The sequence below is a fragment of the Podarcis bocagei genome, assembly GCF_964188305.1.
Source record: "Podarcis bocagei genome assembly, chromosome: 1".
Classification (NCBI taxonomy): domain Eukaryota; kingdom Metazoa; phylum Chordata; class Lepidosauria; order Squamata; family Lacertidae; genus Podarcis; species Podarcis bocagei.
In genome coordinates this window covers 67591618-67615584 of record NC_138125.1, presented here as the reverse complement: position 1 = coordinate 67615584, position 23967 = coordinate 67591618, and the positions used below count along the sequence as shown (strand labels likewise).

The following is a 23967-nucleotide window of genomic DNA, read 5'->3' as shown; positions in this document are numbered from 1 at the left end:
CACACGATCAAGAGCTTAGCTTTGTGGAGACACTTTCAAAGGTAAGACTTGGACACAAAATATTCATCCTAAAATAAAAAGGACAGTTACTTAATAAAAAGGACAGATATTGAATTATTTATCTTGTGCTGCATAGGATATGGCTCATTGTGTTACTGTTTATACACCGTGAATAGGGAAAATAAACTTTTTTTATAAAAAGAAGCTTAGGCATTAAAATGACCCTTAAGAAGAGAATGATTGTGTAAAGTCACATAAATATATTACAACATTTTTAAGCTTTCAGAATGAATTTATATCAAACCAAATTAAATCAGGCCTATAGGTTGTATCCAATGCAGCTTACACTGCAGACTTATGTGCATAAAAACATACCTTCCTCTTCTGGCTTCTCCAGCCCCTGTGCTGGAGAAATCTTATCCAGAGGGGTAGAGGATCCTCTAGAACAGAGTTTGGGGTTGTGTGGTGGGAGGAAGCACTGTTGCATGAGTGGAACTGTTTGCACAGCACTGAATGAAAACCACTGTTTCCCAATACAGATAGTGGAATGTGACAACACTTACAACCATTTTCAAGAAAGCTAAATATCCAAGTATATTTTCACCTGTCAGGATCCTGCTTTGCCTAAATAACAGTGAAATAGAGATATCTGTCTACAGCATTTGGGATAAGCAAGAGCGAATCATTTGAATCTTTTACTTAAGTTATTTTAAAACCAGATCCACATATCCAATTGTGAACAGAATAATCTTTACCTGTTTTTTTCTTTTTATCAGAAGCATCGTCCAAAGTTGACAATGCAGAAGTGATGCACTTTTGAAGATCCTGGTTAGCCCCTACAGAATCTTCATCAGAAGAAAACGATGGCAATGCTTCCGAATTTTTCTTCAGTTCTTCATCACCCTTTCTGTTTGAACATTCAGTGCTGCTCTCAAGTGAGGCAGAAGGTGCTGCTGCTGCCATGTGAGGTTTTGAAAGTGGGTGTGGACAAGGTGCTCTAACAACAGGGGTAACAGGTCTCCGCACACGACTGGGAACACGCACAGCAGGAGCTGAAAACTGCTGCCTGGGTCCACCTTTTAAGAAATCTAAAAAAGATGCAATGAATCCTGTTCTGACTTCTGGCTGTTTTTCTTCCACCTCTTTTATTTTTTGCCTCATTTTCTCTTGATGTTGGTAAGTTTCATGGCAGCTTTCAGAAGCAGGGGAATATGGCAAGGCAGCCTCAGTTCCTCTTGAATTCTGACGTTTGCACTGTCCACTTCGCTTCAATTGCTTCTGGTGGGTGCCATCTTCGTTGGCATTTTTAAGCTGATTTTGCCCCCTGTCCTTTTGCTTCTGAAGTTCCTCTTGTGATAAATCTTGGCTCTTGCCTTCAGCTCTGCTGCCACTTTCATCACCTGGTTGTTGCATAGATATTGGCTGCAGTGGAACTTTAGTTTTGCTTCCTGTCACAGTGTTGTCACTTTCCATGTTAAAAACACCATGGGGTGCGGCACTCTCATTTCGAGCCCTACCACTTAAAACAAGATCTATATCTTTTACATTTATTGTACTATCCATATGAATACCGTTTTTATCTTCACATTCATTACCAATGCCAGACTGCTGCTTAACTAAGCCAGGAACCTGTTCATGCCTCTGTTCAAGCTCTGAGGTAGCAACTCTAGTAGGAATGCTGTGATCAGGAGTCTCAAGGTGTTGTTGCTCAAGGCTCCTATTTTTTGGCTGCATTGTAGGCACTGCTGTTAGGTTTAGTGTAACCTGGCCTCCATTTAAAGAAACATTGTTTATGTTCAGTGGCTTTCCAACAACAGTTGATGAGTTGTTGAAGCTAGAAGTCACATGTCTGACATCCATTGTCTGGAACTGAGACTTAGAATTGTCCCCATTTTCAACTGACTGGATATTTTCTTCATTAGCCGTAGATTTGGCAAATTCAGACGTTGTTCCTACACAAGCTGCAGCCGTTGCTGCCAAGATATCTTCCACATTAGACAGTATATTCCTCTCATCGTTGAGAAGCATAGACTCTGGAAAACATACAGAACTAAGGGAAACAAACTGATTCTTAGATTCATGATCTGGCCGCACAAAATTCTCTTTCAACGTCAAGTGTTGCTGTAGTGGCTTTGATGGTTCAGAAATGTTCATTTTCATAACTTCAGAGTTCTGAGAATGAAGCTGCTGCTGAGAATGTCCTCCATTACTCTGAATCATATGACCATCTATGTGAAGGAATGGGTGAGTCACCTGCTGAGAACCCTGAAGGCGCTGCTGGACTTGTGAAGAACCTTTCGTGTGGCCCAAGCCAGATTGTAGCATTGACTGCTGAAGCATTTGCAAATCACAGGCAGATTCTAGAAGTACCTGTGCACCAGGCAAACACAGCTGCTGGCCATGTCTTATGGCTTGACTGTGAAGCTGTGGTGGTGTGCTCATGACTTGGCCCTGTTGCTCTGATGCTTTCGCTTCATGTACTTTATGCAGAAGAGAATGCTGCTGGCTGAGTTCTTTAGAATCCACATTTACTTGGCTTGTTGTCAATAAATTAGCTGCCTTTTTAATATCATGGCTTCCTACGTTAGTGATATGGCCGATTTGCTGGGTGAGCTGTGCCACAGAACTAATCATTCTTTCGTCTTTTTTTGATCCCTGAAAAGTAAGCCCAACAACTTGATCTTCAAGACGGGAGTTACTCCTGATTACACTTTGAGAATACCTATTATCTGCTTTGGAAACTTTGTAATTTGTATCCTGAGCATTAACTTCATCATCGGCTAGCCTCTGAGTGGAGGAATCCAAAGATGTTTGCTGTTGCAATGCCTGCATGTCTTGCATTGGGAACTGTTCATCTTGCTTACACGTTTGATATAAGTTAGGGTCAGATTCCCTTTTGATGTATAACTTAGTATCTGAGGAAGACCTGTTGTTCTGCAATGCCTGTGAATGAGCTGGCACTGCAAAAGAAGTTGAATGGACAACTGGCAAAAACTTTTGAGACTGCGGAGAAGATGGCTCTTGTGCCTGAGAATGTAAAGAAATATAGTTCTGGGGAGGGCTCGAGGCTGACAAGTTCTGAACATGTGGAGAAGAATATGGAAGAGATGGCGACGTTAATGTTAAAGGTTGCCCTGTTGTGTATGTTTCCGAAGGACTAACCACTGACAAAACCTGTGATTGAGATGAATAGCTACCTTGGGATCTGCTAATGGTTGACAAACCCTGAGAATGACTAGAAGAGTAATTTTGAGATTGGCTGACTGAAGAAAGATCTGTTTGCCCAGAGTAATTGCCATTTGAAATTGAACTTAATACCTGTTGATCAGAAGAATAGCTTAGTGTCTGGCTATCTGAAGCAATTGCCTGTGATTGCCCAGGAAAAGCGAGTGTTTTGTACAGTGGTGGCAGCTTCTCAACCTTGATGGCTGAGAATGCCTGTGCATGACTGACTGGTGGCACATTCTGCGATTGCGTTGAAACATAGCTTACTGACAAGAGGCTTGGAAGCTGTGCTGTAGAATAGATTTGTGCTTGACTTGCTATTACAGAATTCTGGCTCTGTGCAGTTTTGGAAAAGCTTTGCGTCTGCACAGTAGGGGCAATGCTTTGTGGCTTAGGAGTCTTTGTTGATCTTGGTGGCTGCTTCGTAGAGCAGTGTTTTGCTTTTGTAGTGGAAACAGATGGAAAACCAGGTGATGGAATCGCTGATGTGTATGACTGAGCAAGTTCTACTGAAACTTGAGAGGTCTTTTGCTGGGGTCTCCCATTGCTCACCTGAGTAGAATCATCGACTGGGCTACAAGATAGGGAAGACTGACGGGATGTATCCTGAAAATCATTTCCACTTGCACTTGATAAATAGTTGTGTAAGGAATGCTGTGAACCAGTCAGTTGTGCCTGAACAGACTGTGTGCTCGAAGGCCGCTGATGGTGCTTAATAACACTACATTCTCGCTGCAGGGCTCTTTCAATTGAGGCAGTGGAACCAGTAAACAGAGGTGAACTATATACTTGTGGAGCCTGCTGAGCTCCTCCAAGTGATGAAGGCAACAAACTGAACTGTGGCTGCAAGAGATGGGGTGCAGACTCCTGAGCAGAGCGATATGTTGAAGACTGTGGTGGTATGCTGGTACTTAACACAGAACTGCCCAGGCGCTCAAAGGCCAGCGCTGTGGGAACTGTGCTCTGGGATGTCTTGATCTGCAATAAAGGGTCATGAGCACTAAGAAGACCATTTGATGTCGGACTGAAAGTTGCATCTTGAAGTGTTAGAGAAGGAGTAGCAGCAAAGTTTCTACTGCTGAAAGTGTTAGGATGCTGATAGGCTGAAGTTGGTGGAAACGTCCCAGAAGCTGGCAAGGCTCCAGTAACAAAAAGCTCGGTTGATGAATGCATGCCTGTTTTAAAAAAAGGAAAAAAAGACACTGATAAAAAAGGGGAGTGACTACTCAATAGTGAAATAAGAACATACGTAACCATTTTTCCCCAACTTGGACCTAATAAGAATTATTTAACCACTGCATTTGGAACCAGACAAAACTTATATTCTATTAATATAAAAGAGGATGGTGAAATCATTTGTCTTCCTGGAATTTGTTTTGGGTAGCCTCTGCTATCCTGCTTATATGGTGGCAATTCAGGAACAAGTGCCAGCAAACTAAACCTAATCCATATAAGATTAACGTATTACTGTGCAATAAATGTGGCAAACTGAAAGAGGTTATAGAGCTTGTTTTTGGTGAGTGTACTCTGGATCAGGAGCACTGTGGGGGGTGTTTCTTGATCTGACGCTTTCCCTGGATATTCAAGTGGTGCAGCGGCAATAAGCACTTTTTTAAAAAACCAGATCCACTGTTGTTGATCCAATTAAAAGTATTTTCTGGAGAAATCAGTACTGTCTTAGTTATCCACATGCTAGCACCTCCAGGCCAGACTGTTGTAAAGCTTTCTACGTGAGGCTGCCTTTAATGACAGTTCAGAAACTACAAATGGTCTAAAACAAGGAATCCAGAATGTTATGTAGGACACACGAGGTTGGAGTGTATTATTCTAATTATGCATCAACCATATTTGCTGACCGTTTCAAGATTCAATTTAAATTGCTTGTTTAATCTTTAAAGCTCTAAAAATATTGGAGCCATGTTAATTTAGGGTCCACTGAGCCTGTTTGTCACTTGAGATCTGTATCTGAGGCTCTCATGGTCCTACCCTTATGTGACATTATGCTAAATTAACAGGAAGGTTCTTGAGACAGAGCCTTTCCAATAGAGGCACCGAGACTGTGAAATGCTCCCTGCCCCCTTGAAATACATTGGGATTCCTCTTTTAAATTTTACTGTGCCAATTTGTTGTATTTTAAAAATGTTCTAATCTACTACTTTTATTACTTCTTATTGTGTTACTTTTATTTATTTTATGTTGGAGAAATACAAATAACTTTATTAAAATAGCCACCAATATATTCAATTTAAAACTACACTGAAGTCAATACGAACTACTTGTATTCTATTTAGGATCAGTTTGCGAAACTCTCCCACCGCTATAAAAAAATCGGCCCAATTTCAAAGAATGTTCCATTTCAAAGAATGTCACAACTGATTTAATAGAGCTAATCTTGAATTCAGGACCTCTTTCAAGAGAAGAATATGCCAGGACTTTTGTTTTAGCTAAATGCCTTAGATGTGACCTGTGACACATATACAACATACAGTGGTGCCTCGCAAGACGAAATTAATTCGTTCCGCAAGTCTCTTCGTCTTGCGGTTTTTTCGTCTTGCGATGCACGGTTTCCCATAGGAATGCATTGAAAATCAATTAATGCTTTCCTAGGGAAACCGCCTTCAGACGGTCTGAAGGCTGGGGGGGGGGGGACAAGGGCTTTTCTTCCCACCCCCAGCATTTTAAAAAACCCTGGGACAGCGGAGGACTTCTCCGCTGTCCGGGCGATCTTAAAATGCTGGCGGGCGGCATTTTAAAATCGCCCCGGGACAGCGGAGGACTTCTCCGCTGTCCGGGGCAATTTAAAAGCCCCTGGGAAGGCAGGCAGGGGGGACAAAGACGTTCGCCCCCCGCCCGCCTTCAGAAGGTGTTCCCGCCCCCCCCCACCCCGCTTCGGAGCAGCGTTCCGAAGCGGGGTGGCTGGGGCAGGTGTTCCCGCCCCCCCGCCCGGCTTCGCAGCCCCTTGCTTCAAAAGAGAAGACCCGCTGTCCCCGGGGCAAGCTTCGTTTTGCGAAGCAAGCCCATAGGGAAATTCGTCTTGCGAGGCAAATCGAAAACGAAAAAACCTTTCGTTTTGCGAGTTTTTCGTCTCGCGAGGCGTTCGTCTTGCGGGGTACCACTGTATTCTTGTCTATTTTTAGGGTTTTTATGTGTTTTATCAACATATAGTTAAATGGCACTAGGTCTTTCAGAGTTTCTGATGTGCTTCTTATTACCATGCAAGTTCTTCAATAAATGCAATATTGTATTTATACATTATTGTTCACAGGGGAGAGACTGCAACCATGATGGTCCCTGCTAACAAGTGTGCAACTATGTTAGCAAGCCACTGATTTTTTGCTAGCTTTTTGCAATGCAAACTTATAGGTCGAAGACATCAAGGACTTCTGACTGCATATGGACACACCATCAGCCCTGAGAGCCCACATGCTAAACTGACCCAAGACTAATATTTTCATAGAAGTTCAATTACCAGTTTTGTCCTGCAAGGAAGTTAGACCAGTTTTGCAGGAAGAGATCCAACGTTAAGTGTTTATAACTGGATTATATACTGATTAAAGAGCAATACCTAGATACAAATAGCAGTTAGGCACAAATGCAGTACCTTTTGAAGCAAATATGGTTGTCAAAATAGATGTTTATTAAAGACTTAAAACACTTAAAATGAAAATATTTCCCTAGAAATGCAAAACAAAATGGGAAAAAATTAAAAACAAACATTCTCTCTTAATTTCTCTATGATACTAATATTTCATATATTTATCTACTTATCTATAGAGAAACAACAGACTTAAGTTCTGAAAATTAGGAAAATGTCACCTGGCTGCCATGTTGGAGCTCTGAACTGTGGCAAGAGAGAAGTTCCTGAAGAAACAGCCTGAGCATTGCGGGATTCAATTGCAGAGAGAAAATTCATAACTGATGTATCTTTAGTGTTGTTATTGCTGCTGTGCATAGTGTTATCAAAAATCCCAGAAAGGCCTGGAACAAACAAATCACATATGAGTCTGAGCACAAAAAACTACACATTACACAATATGCTACACATTTAAGTGTGCAGCCATACATTCAATGGACATGTAACTCAACCATAAGACTTGCTGGCTAATCTTCGGTAAATTACGATCTCTCAGTCAAACAAGGAATTAATGAGGGACGAAAGACAGAAGAATGTATTGAGATACTGGGATAATGGAAGTGGAGATTATCTAAATAAACTTCAAATGTATGTGAATTGTAGAACCATCAGTTTCAACATAAATTATATGCTCATCTTTTAACTCGCATTTTTTTAAGATTGAACAGTCCACATGAACAGCCCTTGACATCTAAATGTAATTAGCATAAGAATAGTGAGCAGATTATCTGTAGCTGTGCCTTTAAAATAGCTGTACATTTCACTCTCCTTCCAAAAAAGGTTCACACTCTTCAGAAATGTGAAAGCTAGTCATGCAGGTAAGGTGGTGACAGGGAAACAGAAATTACTTAAAACATTAATTTATGAAATGTTTTTAAAAAACTAAGTGACTAGTAATTTTTATTTGATGAAGTGCATAACAGCACTACCAGGATAGTGCAAATGATAATGCACATTCCTCAAAACATTCTCCTTTATCTATCCCTTGTGAGCATCTAAGTCATCTGCTAGAAGTGTGCTAGAAATTTATAACTGATTTTATACAAAACTGAGAAACATATTCATTTAAACTGAAGATTCACAGAGAATTATTACCGGCGGGTAGGGAAGTAGTTGCGTATGCAGGAAGCTGGTGGGAAGTTGTATATGTTTGCCTGTGAAAATCTGTTTCGGATGAATGCCCTCCTCCATAGCTTAAACTGGGGGGAAAGTAAAAGTTATAACACGTAAAATTAGTGAAAACAACAACATGACAACGATAAGTCTGACAATCACATAAAAAGGGATAAAGCAAAATAACCTCAAAAGAACATGAACTTTAGCGGTTCATGTTCATGTTCTTTTGAGGTTACTACTACTACTGATCTGTAGTAGTGCCAATTCTTTACACAACTTTGCATCAACAAACTGATCCAAGAAAGCTGCTTTAGATTACCAAACCAACAAAATAACTTTTAAAACATTAACATATCAAAACAGAGATTTGTTTCCTTGACTTATTTTATTTCTTCCTAGACACATATGGGCAGTATCCATAGCTATATTTTTGGATTAAAGTTGTCTTGAGTTCTGGAGACCTCAATCACATAAAATGTTTGCAGAGCTTCTCCGAGTTCAAATAAAATTATAAAATGTGTGCAGGATAGGGCAGAGTGTGTGGTTTTGAAATTTGGGGAGGGTTTTTCTTTTTTGAATTTGCTTGCTTGATGTTCTCCTTGGGAGGGCTGTGCCCCAGAAGCCCAACTCCCACTGCTTAAGCTCCCCCCCCCCCATCCACTAACCCTGAAGACTGGGTAGGTTGGAGAAGGGTGATGGTCTCCGCATTTGTTTTGAATGCCTCTAAAGTGCAGTGCACCTGCAAGAGGATCCTTGCTTTTCCCCTCCAATTCCAAGGTTGGGGAAGAGGTCAAGGATCCACCACACTTGCCAGAGCACAGTGGCCCCCTCGACACTGATATGAACCTCTTCCACATTTTCCTTCATGATTGTCTGGTATCCCCCACGTCAGAGGTGAAACAAACAAGAGGAAGTGGTGACTATGCACAGGGTAAACGTAAAGGTAAAGTCGTGGACGACTCTGGGGTTGTGGCGCTCATCTTGCTTTACTGGCCGAGGGAACAGGTGTACAGCTTCTGGGTCATGTGGCCAGCATGACTAAGCAGCTTCTGGCAAACCAGAGAAGCACACGGAAACGCCGTTTACCTTCCCACCGGAGCAGTACCTATTTATCTACTTGCACTTTGATGTGCTTCAAACTGCTGGGTGGGCAGGAGCAGGGACTGAGCAAGGGGAGCTCACCCTGTCATGGGGATTCGAACTGCCGACCTTCTTATTGGCAAGCCCTATGCTCTGTGGTTTAGACCACAGTGCCACCCACGTCCCTATGCACAGAGTAGGTTCCTGTTAAGAAATGCAAACATGAAAATATACCAGGACAGGTTTGTTTTGGTGGTGGTGGGGACTGCATACCCACCACCTGAAAATAATGCTACATGAAAGATGTAATGGTTAGATGTGGGCTGTATGTTGTCCAACCAAAACATAGTACTTACTGAAGAATGATCCTTAGTTCTCAACTTTCAATAGCAATAATTTTAGTGGCAATTAAAAATGTCAAATTCAAATTTGTGTTACAAAGGAGCAAAAGCAGTTATGTTAAGAAAAATACTTAAGTTTCTTTAAAAATCTGTTACAATTTGAATGTAACCATAAATAAGGTACGTTTAATGTGAAATGGTATTATTGATATATTAGTGCGGCAGAAACATGCATGTCATATAAAAGAAAAGGAGCTATTATAAACTATGCAGTATCTTTTGCTTTTGACACCAGTACTGAGCTACTGGAATCACTCTACTTTGAAAATCTATACTGTACTAAAAGACACATATTGGACTATTATGCACATCTTAAACAAGTGCTTAGTCATTCTTCTACTTTATGCACAATTTGAAAAAATACAAATTTAGTATTTTTCCACTTCCTTTAGGTGCTGCCTAACTAATGTTTAACAATAAACAAGAGAATGTTATGGGAACCTCCAAATGTTAGAAGGGTCAAAACCACATTATTATTAAAATAACATGTACTTTGCTAGAAAGAACTAACAGAATTGCACCAGCATCTCAACTTGCGTTCTTTCTCAAAACTATTGTACTCCACAAAACTTATACTGTATTTCCAGCAAACATTTGGAGCACCTATATGCAAACAACCAAAACAAGAGAACATAAACACCTTCACCAATGGAAGGAGCAACTTCCATCCTCAATGAATGAATGCGAAGGCTTGAGCAGAGAACTTATGAGACTCTGGACTGCATTGTATACATTACATATTATTTGGCATTACGGACTCGATCTAGAGTCGTGTGAATTTTAACTGTTCTGGGAAATGAGACTGCATCTTCCTCTCAACTGTGGCCACTAAAAATCCTCAGCAAATGCTTGTGTTGCGGCACAGATATCTGCAATGGGAAGAGGAATCTGAAAACCAGGCAGAGGCAGGTGGCAGAAGCATCACGGAAGTAAATCTACATTTAAATAAGATAATACTATTTTTGAAAACTTTTTAAAAATTAGTCATCTCTTTTACATCCCCACTCTTTACATCAGCTAATAAAACTAAGAAATCCAAAGCAGACACACCCTTAAGAAAAATCTACATTGTCATGTCAGGAATCTGCTGAATTTGATAGTTAGTTCAGTTACAAAAATGATACAAGAGGCGGCGGCGGGGGGGCAGCCTACAGAGGCATTAACCTGCAGAGCAAACCAACAGTAAAAAAAGAGCAAACGTTCTGCAGCATGAAGCCTCCAGTGGCTTTTTTTTGAGAAAGAGAGAGGGAGAGAATTGTTGGGCTGCTATTAGGAAGCAAGTTTATGTAGAAGCCACCTATACAGTGGTACCTCTGGTTGCCTGCTTGCAACATGAAAAGAGCGCAACCTGCAGCGGCGCGTCTGCGCATGCACAGGTCACAATTCGCCACTTCTGTGAATGCACGTCATTTTGCACACCTGTGCATGCGGCGAAACCTGGAAGAAACCCTTTCCAGTACTTCCGGGTCGCCGTGGGACGTAACCTGAAAGAACGTAACATGAAGCGGACATAACCAGAGGTATGACTGTACTTCCCTTTCTTACACTGATGGCAACAGAAGCCATTCACATCTAAGAAAAACAAAGGGCTTATGTCACCCATCTGGGTCCGTAGGGAGGCAAGACTCCCCCCTGCCCAATTTAATTCTGGATTAGAAAAGAACATTTCTCAGCTTCACTACTCACAATTTGCACCATCTGCCAGCACTCTCCAGAGATGCTCCTTATTGTCAGTGAGCATCTGAGGAACAACAATGTTCTGAAACTGACATGGATTTGAGGATACCCCCTCAAACTAAAACATTTAACATTCTGGTTAAGAGTGACAGAAGCACTATTATCAATCTAAACCAGAGTTCAATTTTAATTTAAGTAAAGCTACAATCCAAATCATACCAGTTCTCTCTAAGAAAACAAACTTTGGATTGTGCTCCAACTAAGGGAGAGGAAAAAAGTAACCTTTTGTTTAGCATCACTTGCTGATTGTATTGGTGCTGAAGAGAAGATTCGTAACAAAGCCACAGAAAGCTCAGTTGTTAGGTTGACTTGCCTTTCAATAGCCTGAGGGAAGAAAACTCCTGTAAAAAAAGGCATCAGGGACTGGATAGGAAGTATTATTACAGATATTCCATTAGCCCAGTCCAACTGAAGGCAAGTCATACTGTCATCCAGATTGTTTTTAGTTATGTGAAACCAGGCTAACACAGTATACAATTGTACCTTGGCGCCCAAACGCCTTGGGAGTTGAATGTTCCGACTCCCAAACGATCGAAAACTGGAATTGAGTGTTCCGGACATTATGTTGGAAGCCGAATGTCTGACGGGGCTTCTGATTGGCTGCAGGAGCTTCCTGCGCCAATTAGAAGCCACGCTTTGGAAGTCGAACATTTTGGAAGTCGAATGGACTTCCAGAATGGATTCTGTTCGACTTCCGAGGTACAACTGTATAGTACATATGTTCCATCATTTCATGAAGAATTGTATGTATCAGTGACAGTGCACCACCAGGCCACGTGCCTGATATGTCCTGACAAGCTTTTTTAAAGACCCACCACCCTGCTAAACAAATTTAGCTCTGCCAAACAACATTGGCTTTGGTGGTGCTGAGTTCGCAGCACTCCAGAAACAGGAAGGAGTGTTCTGGTATGTTCCAATGCTTTGCCAGAACTCTTAAAAAACAACAACAGATCAGGTCAGATCAAAGTGCTTCTTTCCATTTCTGGCATGTTCTGATCTGCTCTCAATGGCAATAGTTTGTTCAGTGCCATCACCACTCATGGAACTGATGAAGGATAAGACTCGATCTCTCAGGCAGAAGTGGTAGCTGGTTGACTTCATGTGCACACTCTTTTTCCCAGTCCCTAGTACTCCAGAAGAGCAGCAGTGTGCTCAGATATTTTTAAAGTACCAGACTCATGGGGAACTAAGGTGATGCTCTCTCCTACTGCCCTCAATCCTTTCCCACCCTGTATGCCTCCAGGAGCTGGCTGTGAGATTTAAAAAGCAGCACTCTTGATGAGCATCATTAATTGGGTGTGTGTTCTTTAAAAGGCAACTGAGAAGGCAGGCAACATTAAATTAATGGTGAGGGGTAATTGGGAATTCATTTTCAATTCATTTTCTATTCAGTTAATTAATTTCAGTTCCTTTATGTCATAGGATTTTGAGCACCTTTGTCATGTGACCCCTGTCATGTGGTAACAAAGCAATACAGAACTAAAAAAAACAGCCAGCCATTCCTGCTCTACAGCAAATATGACTCCCTTGGGCATGCAAATGAATATCTGCAGCTAGTTGCTCTGTCAATATCTCCAACAATTAACGTAACAAAGGGCAGGAACAGCTTTTCTGAAGAATTCTTTTGGTAAGGTAGGCCCACAGGATAAATTCTACTAAGAAGCTGATGACCAACCAATTGAAATGATGGTGTCTCAGAACAAAAGAAAGGCTTGTCGAGGCTATACCTGGCAAAAAACCACACATTTGATTTATTTACAGAAGACACTGATTTCCAGGAAGAGAAATGAATGGACTTATTCTTTAAAGATGGCAATGTCATCTAAACAATGATCAGAAGCAAGGAATGAGTACATTATTTTTATTTTTGCTACACGGTTGTTTCTGCTCTACCCACAGCAATGCTTTGATTCTGAGAATAGAACATATGCTACTAACGACATATATATTTCTGCGCTAAATTTGAGAATACCATTGAGGTGGTGGCAAAGCCTCACCCCAGCACCAGTGCCTAGGGCAGGCTTCCTCAACCTCAGCCCTCCAGATGTTTTTGGCCTACAACTCTCATGATCCCTAGCTAGCAGGAGCAGTGGTCAGGGGTGATGGGAATTGTAGTCTCAAAACATCTGGAGGGTCGGGGTTGAGGAAGCCTGGCCCAGGGCTACTGCCAGGCTTTACCCCTCTCTCACTATCATGCCAAACTATATATGCTCCTCCTATGTTAAAAAAAAAGTCAATGGATCCCATTCACTTCTGTAGGATGAATTAACTATTATCTGTCATACATTTTGGGGAAATATACAGCATATTAGGCTCAGATAACTTGCCGTTGTCCCTATGTACACCAAGATGGAATAAAATACATGTACAGGATAACCAATACGTAGTCCACAAACATGCTGTGAAAGATGATTTATGGTCACCTCAGAAAACCAATACAAACTCAGTTTGTATTACCTTCTTCAAATATACATATATATCTACACACAGAGAGAGAACAAAGCATGCCCAGATCATTTCAAAAGGGTGCTTAACTGTAATGTGGTTTTCAAGATCTTGTCCATCTCTACTGCATCTAAAAACAGTGCAATTTCCTGCCTCAATACAACTCGATACCACTTGCATGCCACTAGACAACTCAAGTGCACAGTTAATCAGCTTTCTAGACTACCACAAAACAATTACATGATGGCAATACATATGAGCCTATTACAGTGGTACCTCAGGTTACAGATGCTTCAGGTTGCAGACGCTTCAGGTTACAGACTCCGCTAACCCAGAAATAGTACCTTGGGTTAAGAACTTTACTTCAGGATGAGAACAGAAATTGCGTGGTGGCGGCAGCAGCAAGAGGCCCCATTAGCTAAAGTGGTATCTCAGGTTAAGAACAGTTTCAGGTTAAGAAATGACCTCCAGAACGAATTAAGTTCTTGAACAGAGGTACCACTGTACAGCTTGGCACACATATGCAGCGTCTTGGGAGGTATACTGTACTATACAGTGGTACCTCGGGCTACGTACTTAATTTTTTTCAGAGGTCTGTTCTTAACCTGAAACTGTTCTTAACCTGAAGCACCACTTTAGCTAATGGGGCCTCTCGTTGCCGCCACGCAACTTCTGTTCTCATCCTGAAGCAAAGTTCTTAACCCGAGGTACTATTTCTGGGTTAGCAGAATCTGTAACCTGAAGCGTATGTAACCTGAAGCATATATAATCCGAGGCACCACTGTACAAGTGTTTTTGCAAGACAATAAACAAATTCAGCAAAAGGAAAGGAATTGCAAGTTTGAAAAGCCTATCTATAACTGGTTAACAAAGAGTAAAAAAGGCAATTGGAAAAGCAGAGAAAGAATCTAGAACCAGTACGGAACTGATACCACTTTTAATGGTACACTTATGTTAATGAACAATTTCAAGAAAAACAACAACACATGGCCAAGAGAAAAAACGTTTTTAAGCAAAATGCCAGCTAAAGGGGTCTTATTCTGTCGCATCTGAAACTGTGCGTATATTCTCCACATCCGCTAGGTAAGTACTAAGATATGGCATTCTGACAGATTTTGCACTATATAATTTGGAGCAAGTTCACTTAGTTTTCAGCACTTACAATCTGCCCAAAGTACAAATTCTGGATGACCCCACTATCATTATGGGCTATTGCACACAGACAATGGGAACAATGACAGCGCCAAACTTAATTCATATTAGACCTGTCGCCTCTAGCCTTGCAAAAATTAAGTTGGCAAAATCCATCAGGAAATGCCATGATTTATTCTGTAACAATCTGAAAGCTACAAAGCAAAAAGGCCAAAGGCCCTTAAATATATTTACAAAGTGTCCAGAAGACTAGCAATCTGACACGCGTTTCATGAAGTAGTCGGACAATCTTGATTTTCTCAGCTCCCTATTTCCTGCAACTCGGTCCCTATTCACCTCTGAGTTCAGGCAACCCTGTTCATGCCAAATATTTTGCATGTTACTAAGGCACAGGAAAGAAACCTCAACAAACAAAACACCAATGTAGTGTTCTGAATAGTGTGTCAAACTTGGACGAGATGGGCCTGGGGTTGAACGGCACTTTTTTAGCTGAGTCCAGTAACCATCCCTTAGACTAGCATATCTCAAAGGATTGTTGTGAGAATAACCACTTAAGAGACATTGAGTTCTCTGGAAGGAACATGTTAGATAAATCATTAAATAAAATCTCTGAAATAAAATCTAGCTGCCTTATTCACCAGAATCACCAATCTCTGTAGTAAATGCCTGAGACCACTGACAGGAGGAATTCTTGTTTAGAAATAAGGTAAAACCATGCATACAGTGACTTATGTAGCTTCTCCACATGTGTTTATTATATGATGCACAGCAGGCATATATAATTTTTAATTTGCAATTTTAGTTTCTCCTCTCAACTTCACATGGGATGTGAAATTGTTAGAACATACATAAATAAGAGAACTAAGAAGACAGAATCTGTACAAGTCATGCATTCAAAAGCATTTTTTTTAAAAAAGAACAAACAGATGTATTAGCTTGCTCAAAAAACAAACAAAACCAAGATTTCTGGTGACATTTGACTCTGCTCCATTGTCATTCATATGAAGAAACAGCACTTCAAATCTCATCATCCACAAGATCTTGAATGATCAAGTCTGTTTTCTCTGTCTTTTGGATACTAGATTTCAAAATCTGCCAAGCAAAGCTATAAATGACGCCCACTGTACTTTTTTTTAAACAGACATCTCTGTCTGCAAAGCATAACTAGAGTGACAGAAAATACAAACATTTACTTATCTTGCAGTCCCAACCATACTGCACAAATGGTAATTTGCATTGTACTTAGAGATCTAGATTCTATGCTTAGTAAGTACAGCAGAACTCTTTCTGTCTGTAAATATCAATACCACTAAAAAGCCAAGGGAAAAATTCCGAGGATGTCTTAGGATGTCTCCATAGCCCTTAGGATGTCTTACTCTTTAAGGGCAAGTAACAGCACACAGGTAACCTCAGTATGGCATCAGACCCTGTATCTGCCACACAGAGCTTTGAGGAAATGCTTATGGTGCCTGCTGCTACCCAGAGGTTTGATGTTATTTTAATATCAGCATAAGTATCAAATTGTGACCACATCTTGTGTTGCTGATAGGACTCTTATGTACATGAATAGTACAATGCAAATAGTAGTAGGCAGCTACTAAAATGCTCTATTATCTCAGGGCACAATAGGTAGTAATGTTCACCACATGTGATATATTTGGATACACAGGAAGTAAATATTGTCTTCTGTGTAAACAAACCAGTATTTCATTGAATTGTCAGCTCACACAATGTACACCTCTGTCATCTAGATTAAAGAAAGTCAAACTGCTTTAAACTTGAAGCACATTCTCCACAGCTGATTTGCAAAAAACCAAAACCCCACCCAGATCTGATTATCTCCTAGTTACTCTCTGCAGCCAAATCACAGCTGCTTCTCATTATCATCATCACTCCCTTTCTAATATGGGACCTGCCCATGAATGCTAAGCTTTCTCAGGTGTCTTTGGTGAAGGACTTCATTAAAATATTTTTTTTAAGTCTAAGAACACAATGCTGCCTGGATCACCTCTTTCTATAGGTTTGCTGACATTTTCAAAAGAACTCTTGAAAGGTCAGTGAGACAGGAATCACCCTTGCAGAAGCAATGCTGGTTCTCCTTCAGCAAGACTTGTTCTTCTAAATAAAGGTAAAGTTAAAGGACCCCTGACAGTTAAGTCCAGTTGTGAACGACTCTGGAGTTGTGGGGCTCATCTTGCTTTACTGGCCGAGGGAGCCGATGTTTGTCTGCAGACAGTTTTTCCAAGCCATGTGGCCAGCATAACTAAGCTGCTTCTGGAGAAACCAGAACAGTGCACGGAAACGCCGTTTAACTTCCTGCCGGAGCAGTACCTATTTATCTACTTGCACTTTGATGTGCTTTCAAACAGCTAGGTTGGCAGGAGCTGGGACTGAGCAACGGGAGCTCACCCCGTCGTGGGGATTCGAACCGCCGACTTTCTGATGGGCAAGCCCTAGGCTCTGTGGTTTAACCCACAGCGCCACCCGCATCCCTAATAATAATAATATATTAGTTTATTCTATTTTTAAAGAATGCTTAGCTGAATTCCCAAGGTTTAAAAAGTATAATAAAACGTCACCAATACCTAACAGGTGCACCCCCCCTGCCCACAAACAAACAAAAACCCAGCTTAAAAAAACACAATCATACTCAGTAGCCATGAATGTTGACTCTTACCTGGAAAAGAAAAAATGGAAAACCAGGGGCAATGCAAAAACCAGGGCAGGGGCAAATGGAACAACTTGCTATAAGAGGGCATGGCCAGCCCATAAAATGGATTGATCCTATTAGGACAGGAAAGTATCTTATAACATCTTGTTGCAGGTCACACTTTCCCCCCTTAATAAGGAGCTCAGGTAGTCAACTCAGTTTTAATATGACACAGGATTACCCCAAAATAGTGATTTGTATGTACTTACAGGACTTCCTTGCTACATGTTAGCATATGAATGTATATACAGGCACCCCCCCACACACACTTATGCACATTCTACTCGCATGTGGCCATGGGAAATAAATAAATAATTCAATTCATACCCAGAAATGACAGGAGAGAACTGGAGAGTCCTCATGGCTCTCATGGTGACCCCACCTGGAGCCCAAAGTGGATGTCAGTGAGGACAGAGGAAGCCCCACAGAGACCAGAGGCGCAGTGGGGCTTTGTTTTGTTTACGCTACTCAGCCTCCCCACTTAACAGCTGGGGGGGGGTAGAGCAGCTGCTGCTGCTGCTGCTTATCTATGCATCCTCCAGCTGGCCCCAGAGCTTTATTATTATTATTATTATTATTATTATTATTATTATTATTATTATTATTTGTACCCCACCCATCTGACTGTGTTTCCCCAGCCACTTCCAGTGTGTATAAAAAAAGTTTCAATTCCAGTTGCGGGTATTTTTGATATAGTATTTTTGATCTGGATTGGAGAGAGAGTGGCAGAGGGAGCATTTAAAAGGTGTTTAGACAGTGCTCCCCTCTTACATGACTTCACTTATGGGGGGGTTGGAATGTAAACCCAAAGTAAGTGGGGAGGTGCTTGTATTAAAAGAATTTTGACAGTCATGTGACTAGTAATGTGAGGTGAGAATATTCTTGAGAATGAGAATAGTCTTGAGAATATTCTCTGCTAGAAAATTCTCTCGGAGAATATTCTCCACAAACTAAATTCTAATGTAAGAACCAGTTTTAACACCCACATTAAAAAAAATCTAGTAAATAATAAGTGAAGCTGTGATATTAATGAATTTACTTGTATCAAACCTTAACATGCCAATTGTATTTTTTGACTTGTCCTATAACATGTACGCATTCTAACGGAAGAATAAAATATGACCTTATTGTTCCAATAGTGAAATGGATAACATTATTAGAATCGGACACACCAAGGTGGTTTGAGGTTGGGTGGTTGAGTCATTTAAAGAACTAGAAGATCACTTTGAAAAAGTGATGCCTTTGAGCCCCCTTATAAAGCAAGAAGAGAAATAGATGAAAGAGGCAGTTAAGAAAAGAAATGGCGTTGCAGCCAATTCACTTTGTTGCAAATATCCTTGATCTAAAGTATAATGGCGTTCATTTATCACGAAATGAACAAATTCAAGGTACTGAGTTCATTGATCTCAAAATATCAGCAAGTGCACCAAATGATGCACAAGATATTTTGGCAGAGCTGGCAGTATATCGTGCTAAAGAAGATTTTTTTTAGCAAGTCATACGTATTAAGTCGGTTGAAAAAGTGGATGCAGTGGTTTGGTGGAAGGGACCATGCTTTGGTTCAAAGCTTAGCAGAGTAGTTGTGGACATTTTAAATATGCCACAAACGACAGCTGCAAAAGAACATAGCTTCAGTACTTATGGACTTATTCATTCAGCAAAAAGGAATAGGCTTACTATAGACAGAGCAGGAAAGCTTACATATGTAGCTCACAACTTAAAACTCCTAGAAGAGAAGAAAATACAGCTTCTAACAAGCTCATTGAATTTTACACAACCATCAACGTTGTTTTATGATCTCGCAGATGATCAGTGTGGAAGTGAAAGCTCTGTTACCAGTGGAGACAAAGATGGTGACTTATCCTCTTAAGATGTTTGAGGAGTCAAAAGAATATTCTCGAGAATTTAATATCACTACATTGACCTACAGAACACTGAGGACATAGAGGAAATAAAATATAGAATAACTCGTCTCTCTGGAAAGGCAACCTCTGGGTTCACTTTGAACTCTACAAGCAAGAACTCCTATATTTGTTGTCACATGTTATTTTTTGAGGGGTGGGAGGCAGGCATGCAGGCAATCACACCTATGCTAAAATCCTAGATTTCTCTACTCTCTTTTACGAACTGCAGCCACTTTACTCCAGAGAATGAAAAATGGGCCTAATGGAAGCAAAAGCTAGGCACATTGTATTAGTAAACCAGAAGAGACATAGAATGTTAGGGGCGAAGGGGGGAAAGAAAAAGCGGGGAGGAATTGCTCAAGTCTCATGCTGCTTATCAGGTTATGGAATTGCATGGAATTGGACTGTACAGGATTCAGATGGAATAAAAGAATGTTATCCAGAACCACTCGCCTCCTTCATAAGACAGTAAAATGCTTAAGGTTGGAGCTACCAATCAACCCCAAAACTGAGCTCCCTTAACACCATATAGCAAGCATGGGAAGACATGAGGGGCAAGGTGACCTTCCTCCCTAGAGGTCTGAATAGTGCTACATGGTCCAGCTTGGGTGGTTCTTAGAACAGGAGCACTTCTCTGAAGAGCCGAAAATATACTACATTTTTTGTGGTGTCCCACTTGCTCCCTATAACTGCAAAGATGCTGGCCCCATGCTTACTGTTGAAGGCAAAACAGGACCATGAGCAAGCCAGAATATATGCAAACACACATTACCTTCAATATTTCCTTCCCCAAAAGGTGAAATCCTCCTCAAAAGGGGACAGAGGATTGCATCTGTGCATTGCCCTCATGTTATGGAATGTAGGCTACATGAATACAGCTTTGTTGGCATCTATCTGTCTCAAGACACAATGGAGTGTGCTTCTGGGGGCGAAGTAAAACTGCTGCGTTAGCAGGACTGAAGTGACCTCCACAGGGCAAAAGCCTTGTATGTGTATGGAGGTCTTGGGCTGCACAGATGACAAGACCCATTCTCGGCCTTGCTGATGTGGTCCGCCAAAGGAAAGCAGAGCAAATACTCCAGGATTTTTTTTTTTTGCTGGGTTTTACTCCTTAGCCTTTTATTCTCCTGAAAATATCCCGTAACCATAAGTTTAGGACCGGAGTTTTCCTTCTCTAAGATGGGCTACCTTCTGAGACTGACAGGCCCCATCTGCCACACACATGCAGCATGTGCAGAAAACAACTTCTTGACCATTAGACCCACTGTCTCATCTGCTCAATCCACATGAGCCTGTCTTCACATGCGGTAAAGCCCCTAACTCACAAAGGGTTTGAGATCCATCAGCTACCCCTCACTTGGTTTATCCGGCCAGTCGAAGCTGTTCCCTGGTGTGGCTGCTATCGCCTGCTGACAGCTTCTGGGAGCCACAGGTGCGAGCTGAGTGCAGGATAGGGATCAAAGGTGGACAAACCTCCCCAGAAGGAATACAACATGTCCCCCACCATAGGTACTGCCCCTCCCCTAACACCCTTGCTCAGTTACCGTTCTGCTTTGGGGCCCTTGAAGCAAGAAATCTGTACATATTTTCCCCTCAATTTGCCCTTACCTATCATCAGGATGGGACGTGGGTGGCGCTGTGGGTTAAACCACTGAGCCTCTTGGGCTTGCCGATCAGAAGGTCGGCAGTTCAAATCCCCGCGATGGAGTGAGCTCCCGTTGCTCAGTCTCTGCTCCTGCCAACGTAGCAGTTCAAAAGCACGTCAAAGTGCAAGTAGATAAATAGGTACCGCTCCGTCGAGAAGGTAAACGGTGTTTCCGTGCACTGCTCTGGTTCGCCAGAAGCGGCTTCGTCATGCTGGCCACATGACCCAGAAGCTGTACGCTGGCTTCCTCAGCCAGTAAAGCAAGATGAGCGCCGCAACCCCAGATACGGCCACGACTGGACCTAATAGTCAGGGGTCCCTTTACCTTTACCTTTTATCATCAGGCAAGTGACTTAAAGCAGAGTTATTACATGGTCCTGGCTATGGGAGTGAGTGAGAGCTCATGATGAGAAAAAGCATGCAGCACACGACAAAGCACTTGCCAACTTTTAACTCATCAGCTTTTACCATCTTCATGAACTTTTGAGCCTGGCCATCAACAATGAAAATTCTCTTGTGGGGAAATGCTGTAGTTTAATAGCAGAGCATCTGCTTTGGACACAGAAAGTCCCAGGTTTAATCTCCAGGTATGACTGGGAGAGAAGCCTGTGTGAAATCCAGGAGAGCCACTGCCCATCAGTGTAGACAAAACTGAGCTAGGTGGACCAATGGCCTGACTAGGTGTAAGGCAGCTTCCTCTGTTCTCATTCTCCCACTCTCCTCTTAGTTTGCTGGTGAGCAGGCTTGGGCTGACTTGCAAGCCAGGGAATTATCAAGCCTTGCAAGCTTATCAAAGCCTGACTGCCAGCAAATAAGATTTCCTTGTTCTCCTCATGGGCCAAAGCATCACACACCTATTTTGATTTCGCCTATGAGCATGGTTTTTAATTACAGCACTTTCTTTAAAAATCTCTTACATCTAATTTAAAACAAGCTAAAGGATTATTGGGGGAGGCACCTGGATGACTGCTCCTCAGTCAATGTTAAAGAGCTGTCTATAAATTCACTTGCTGCATCAAAATTAGTTAAAGTCATCAAAATATGAAAGATAATATAATTTAAGATTGGTTGGTGGAGATACAAATTTCTTCCACTGTTGTTCCAGCTCAGAGATCCACTGCAACATTTTGTTGCAGGTCCCACCTGTTCCATAACAACACCCAACCGGATTTCAGGTTCAACATGCAAAATCCCTCACTTGTTTTAAGAAGCACAAGTTGCTTAAATATACAGTTAAACCTACATTTAAAAATATATATCGTAGGGCAAGCTACTATACTCACAGCATGGTAAAAGCACCTTTGCCAGCATGTATGAAAAAGCAATACAAAAGGAAATATAAAAGGATCACATTCATTATTCCACGCTTTACTCCGTTAAACCCCTGGGGATTTTATGCTCTTGGGCAAGTTTCAGCATAAAGAGTCAGAACATCCATAACCCTTTATCTATAGTAAAACAATAGATAACGTAATAAAATCTAAATGATGCGAGGATGCTGGGAAGCCATGAGATGAACCCAAAACACACTCTGGCGGCTTAAGATGAGATCATCCAGAGTTAGCAATGCCCATCCCCAATTGCCAACTCTGCGCTTTCAACCTCCAAAGCACACGGTATTGTTCTTCACACTCCTTCCCTCTGTAAACTGTGCCGTTTAACAAATTGCGCCACACCTTTAAAGCCTCGCTCTGCCCACTAGGATTGACTGTATACATATGGGAGTGGGGGAGCCTTCCCCACTTTCCTCTAAAGATCTCAAAGACGACGCACACAAAAAGTTGATACAGTATGAGATGGGCTTCCCCTAGGCAACGTAAAAAGTAAACACGAACTCTTGAACTCCAACATGCCTGGTGAACACGCGCGCGCACACACACACACCCCTCGGGAGCAGGAGACGAAAAGCAGGGCAACTTTCCCCGCTTTCTTAGGAGTTTAAATGCACTTTAATGGGGGAGGGGGTGAAGGGAAAAGGAGGACTAATTTTGGAATGCGTGGCTTCCCTCTTCCCACTTCGAGGGGAAGGAAGGAAAAACGCTCCAAGTTGCAGAAAGCGTGATTTTATAGAAGAGAGAAAATGAGAAGCGTGGTTTGGGGATTACATGGCAGCTCCGAATCACCCTCGCGCCCCCCGCCCCGGTCCTCTCCTACACCACGGAGCCGCCTTCCTCGCCCTCCGCCGGCTCCTATTGCCCTTTATTTGCTCGCCCTCCCAGCCGCCTTCCCCTCGCGACACCCGCCTCCAAACCCCAACGGCGCCCTGGGCCCCCGCAGCGCCGGAGAAGGGCTGCCCGTCGCCGCTTTCTCCTTTCGGGAGGAGGGAAGCCTCCCCAAGCGTCGGCGCCTCCGCCGCTTCAAGGAGCGGCGGGCACGCCCCGCGGGCGCGAGGGGCACCGGAGGCCTCGTCCCAATCCCCGGGCTTTCCTGGCGCAGCCCCCGCAGCAGGCGAGCCGCCGGCTGCAGAGCGGACCCTCCTTACCTGGCCTTGAGGCTGCTGGCGCCCCGCTCGTAGGCCCAGGCGGAGGGCGGCGGCGAGGACGCGGCGGCGGCGGCGACCGAAGCCAGCGGGTCGGGGTAGCTGGGGGTCGCCGGGTAGTTCCTGTCCATCATCGGAGCGGGAAAGGAGGGGACGCCGCGGCTCCGCGCGGGGCCTGGGCGCGCGGGGAGAAGGGAAAGGGGGCGGAGGCGGGCGGGCTGCTTGGCGGCGGCGGCTGCAGCTGCAAGGACCGAGCGGGTGGGAGCGACTCCCCCCCTTCACTCTCGCAGGAGGAGGAGGAGGAGGGCGGCAGCGGCGGCCACCCCCGACGCGGCCCTCCCCTCGGTTTCCGCCGCGAGGGGCGGGAAGGCGGCTCGTAATTAGGGGAGCGGCGGCTGCAAGCAGCCCAACCGAAGACCCATGTTGGGCTGCTGCGGCT

General features: G+C 42.8%; 1 protein-coding gene across 1 annotated transcript in view; it reads right to left on the bottom strand.

Moving 5' to 3' along the window:
- The window catches only part of QSER1 (glutamine and serine rich 1), a 40954-nt gene extending 17176 nt beyond the window's left edge, over window positions 1–23778 (bottom strand). The window contains exons 1-4 of the mRNA XM_081163611.1: window positions 23532–23778; window positions 7955–8058; window positions 7042–7203; window positions 756–4400 (exon numbers count right to left, since the gene is read on the bottom strand). Coding sequence (XP_081019737.1) covers window positions 756–4400; window positions 7042–7203; window positions 7955–8058; window positions 23532–23662 — 4042 coding nt within the window. The 5' untranslated portion in view covers window positions 23663–23778. The remainder of the gene's footprint in view (window positions 1–755; window positions 4401–7041; window positions 7204–7954; window positions 8059–23531) is intronic.
- Between the last annotated feature and the right edge of the window lie 189 nt (window positions 23779–23967).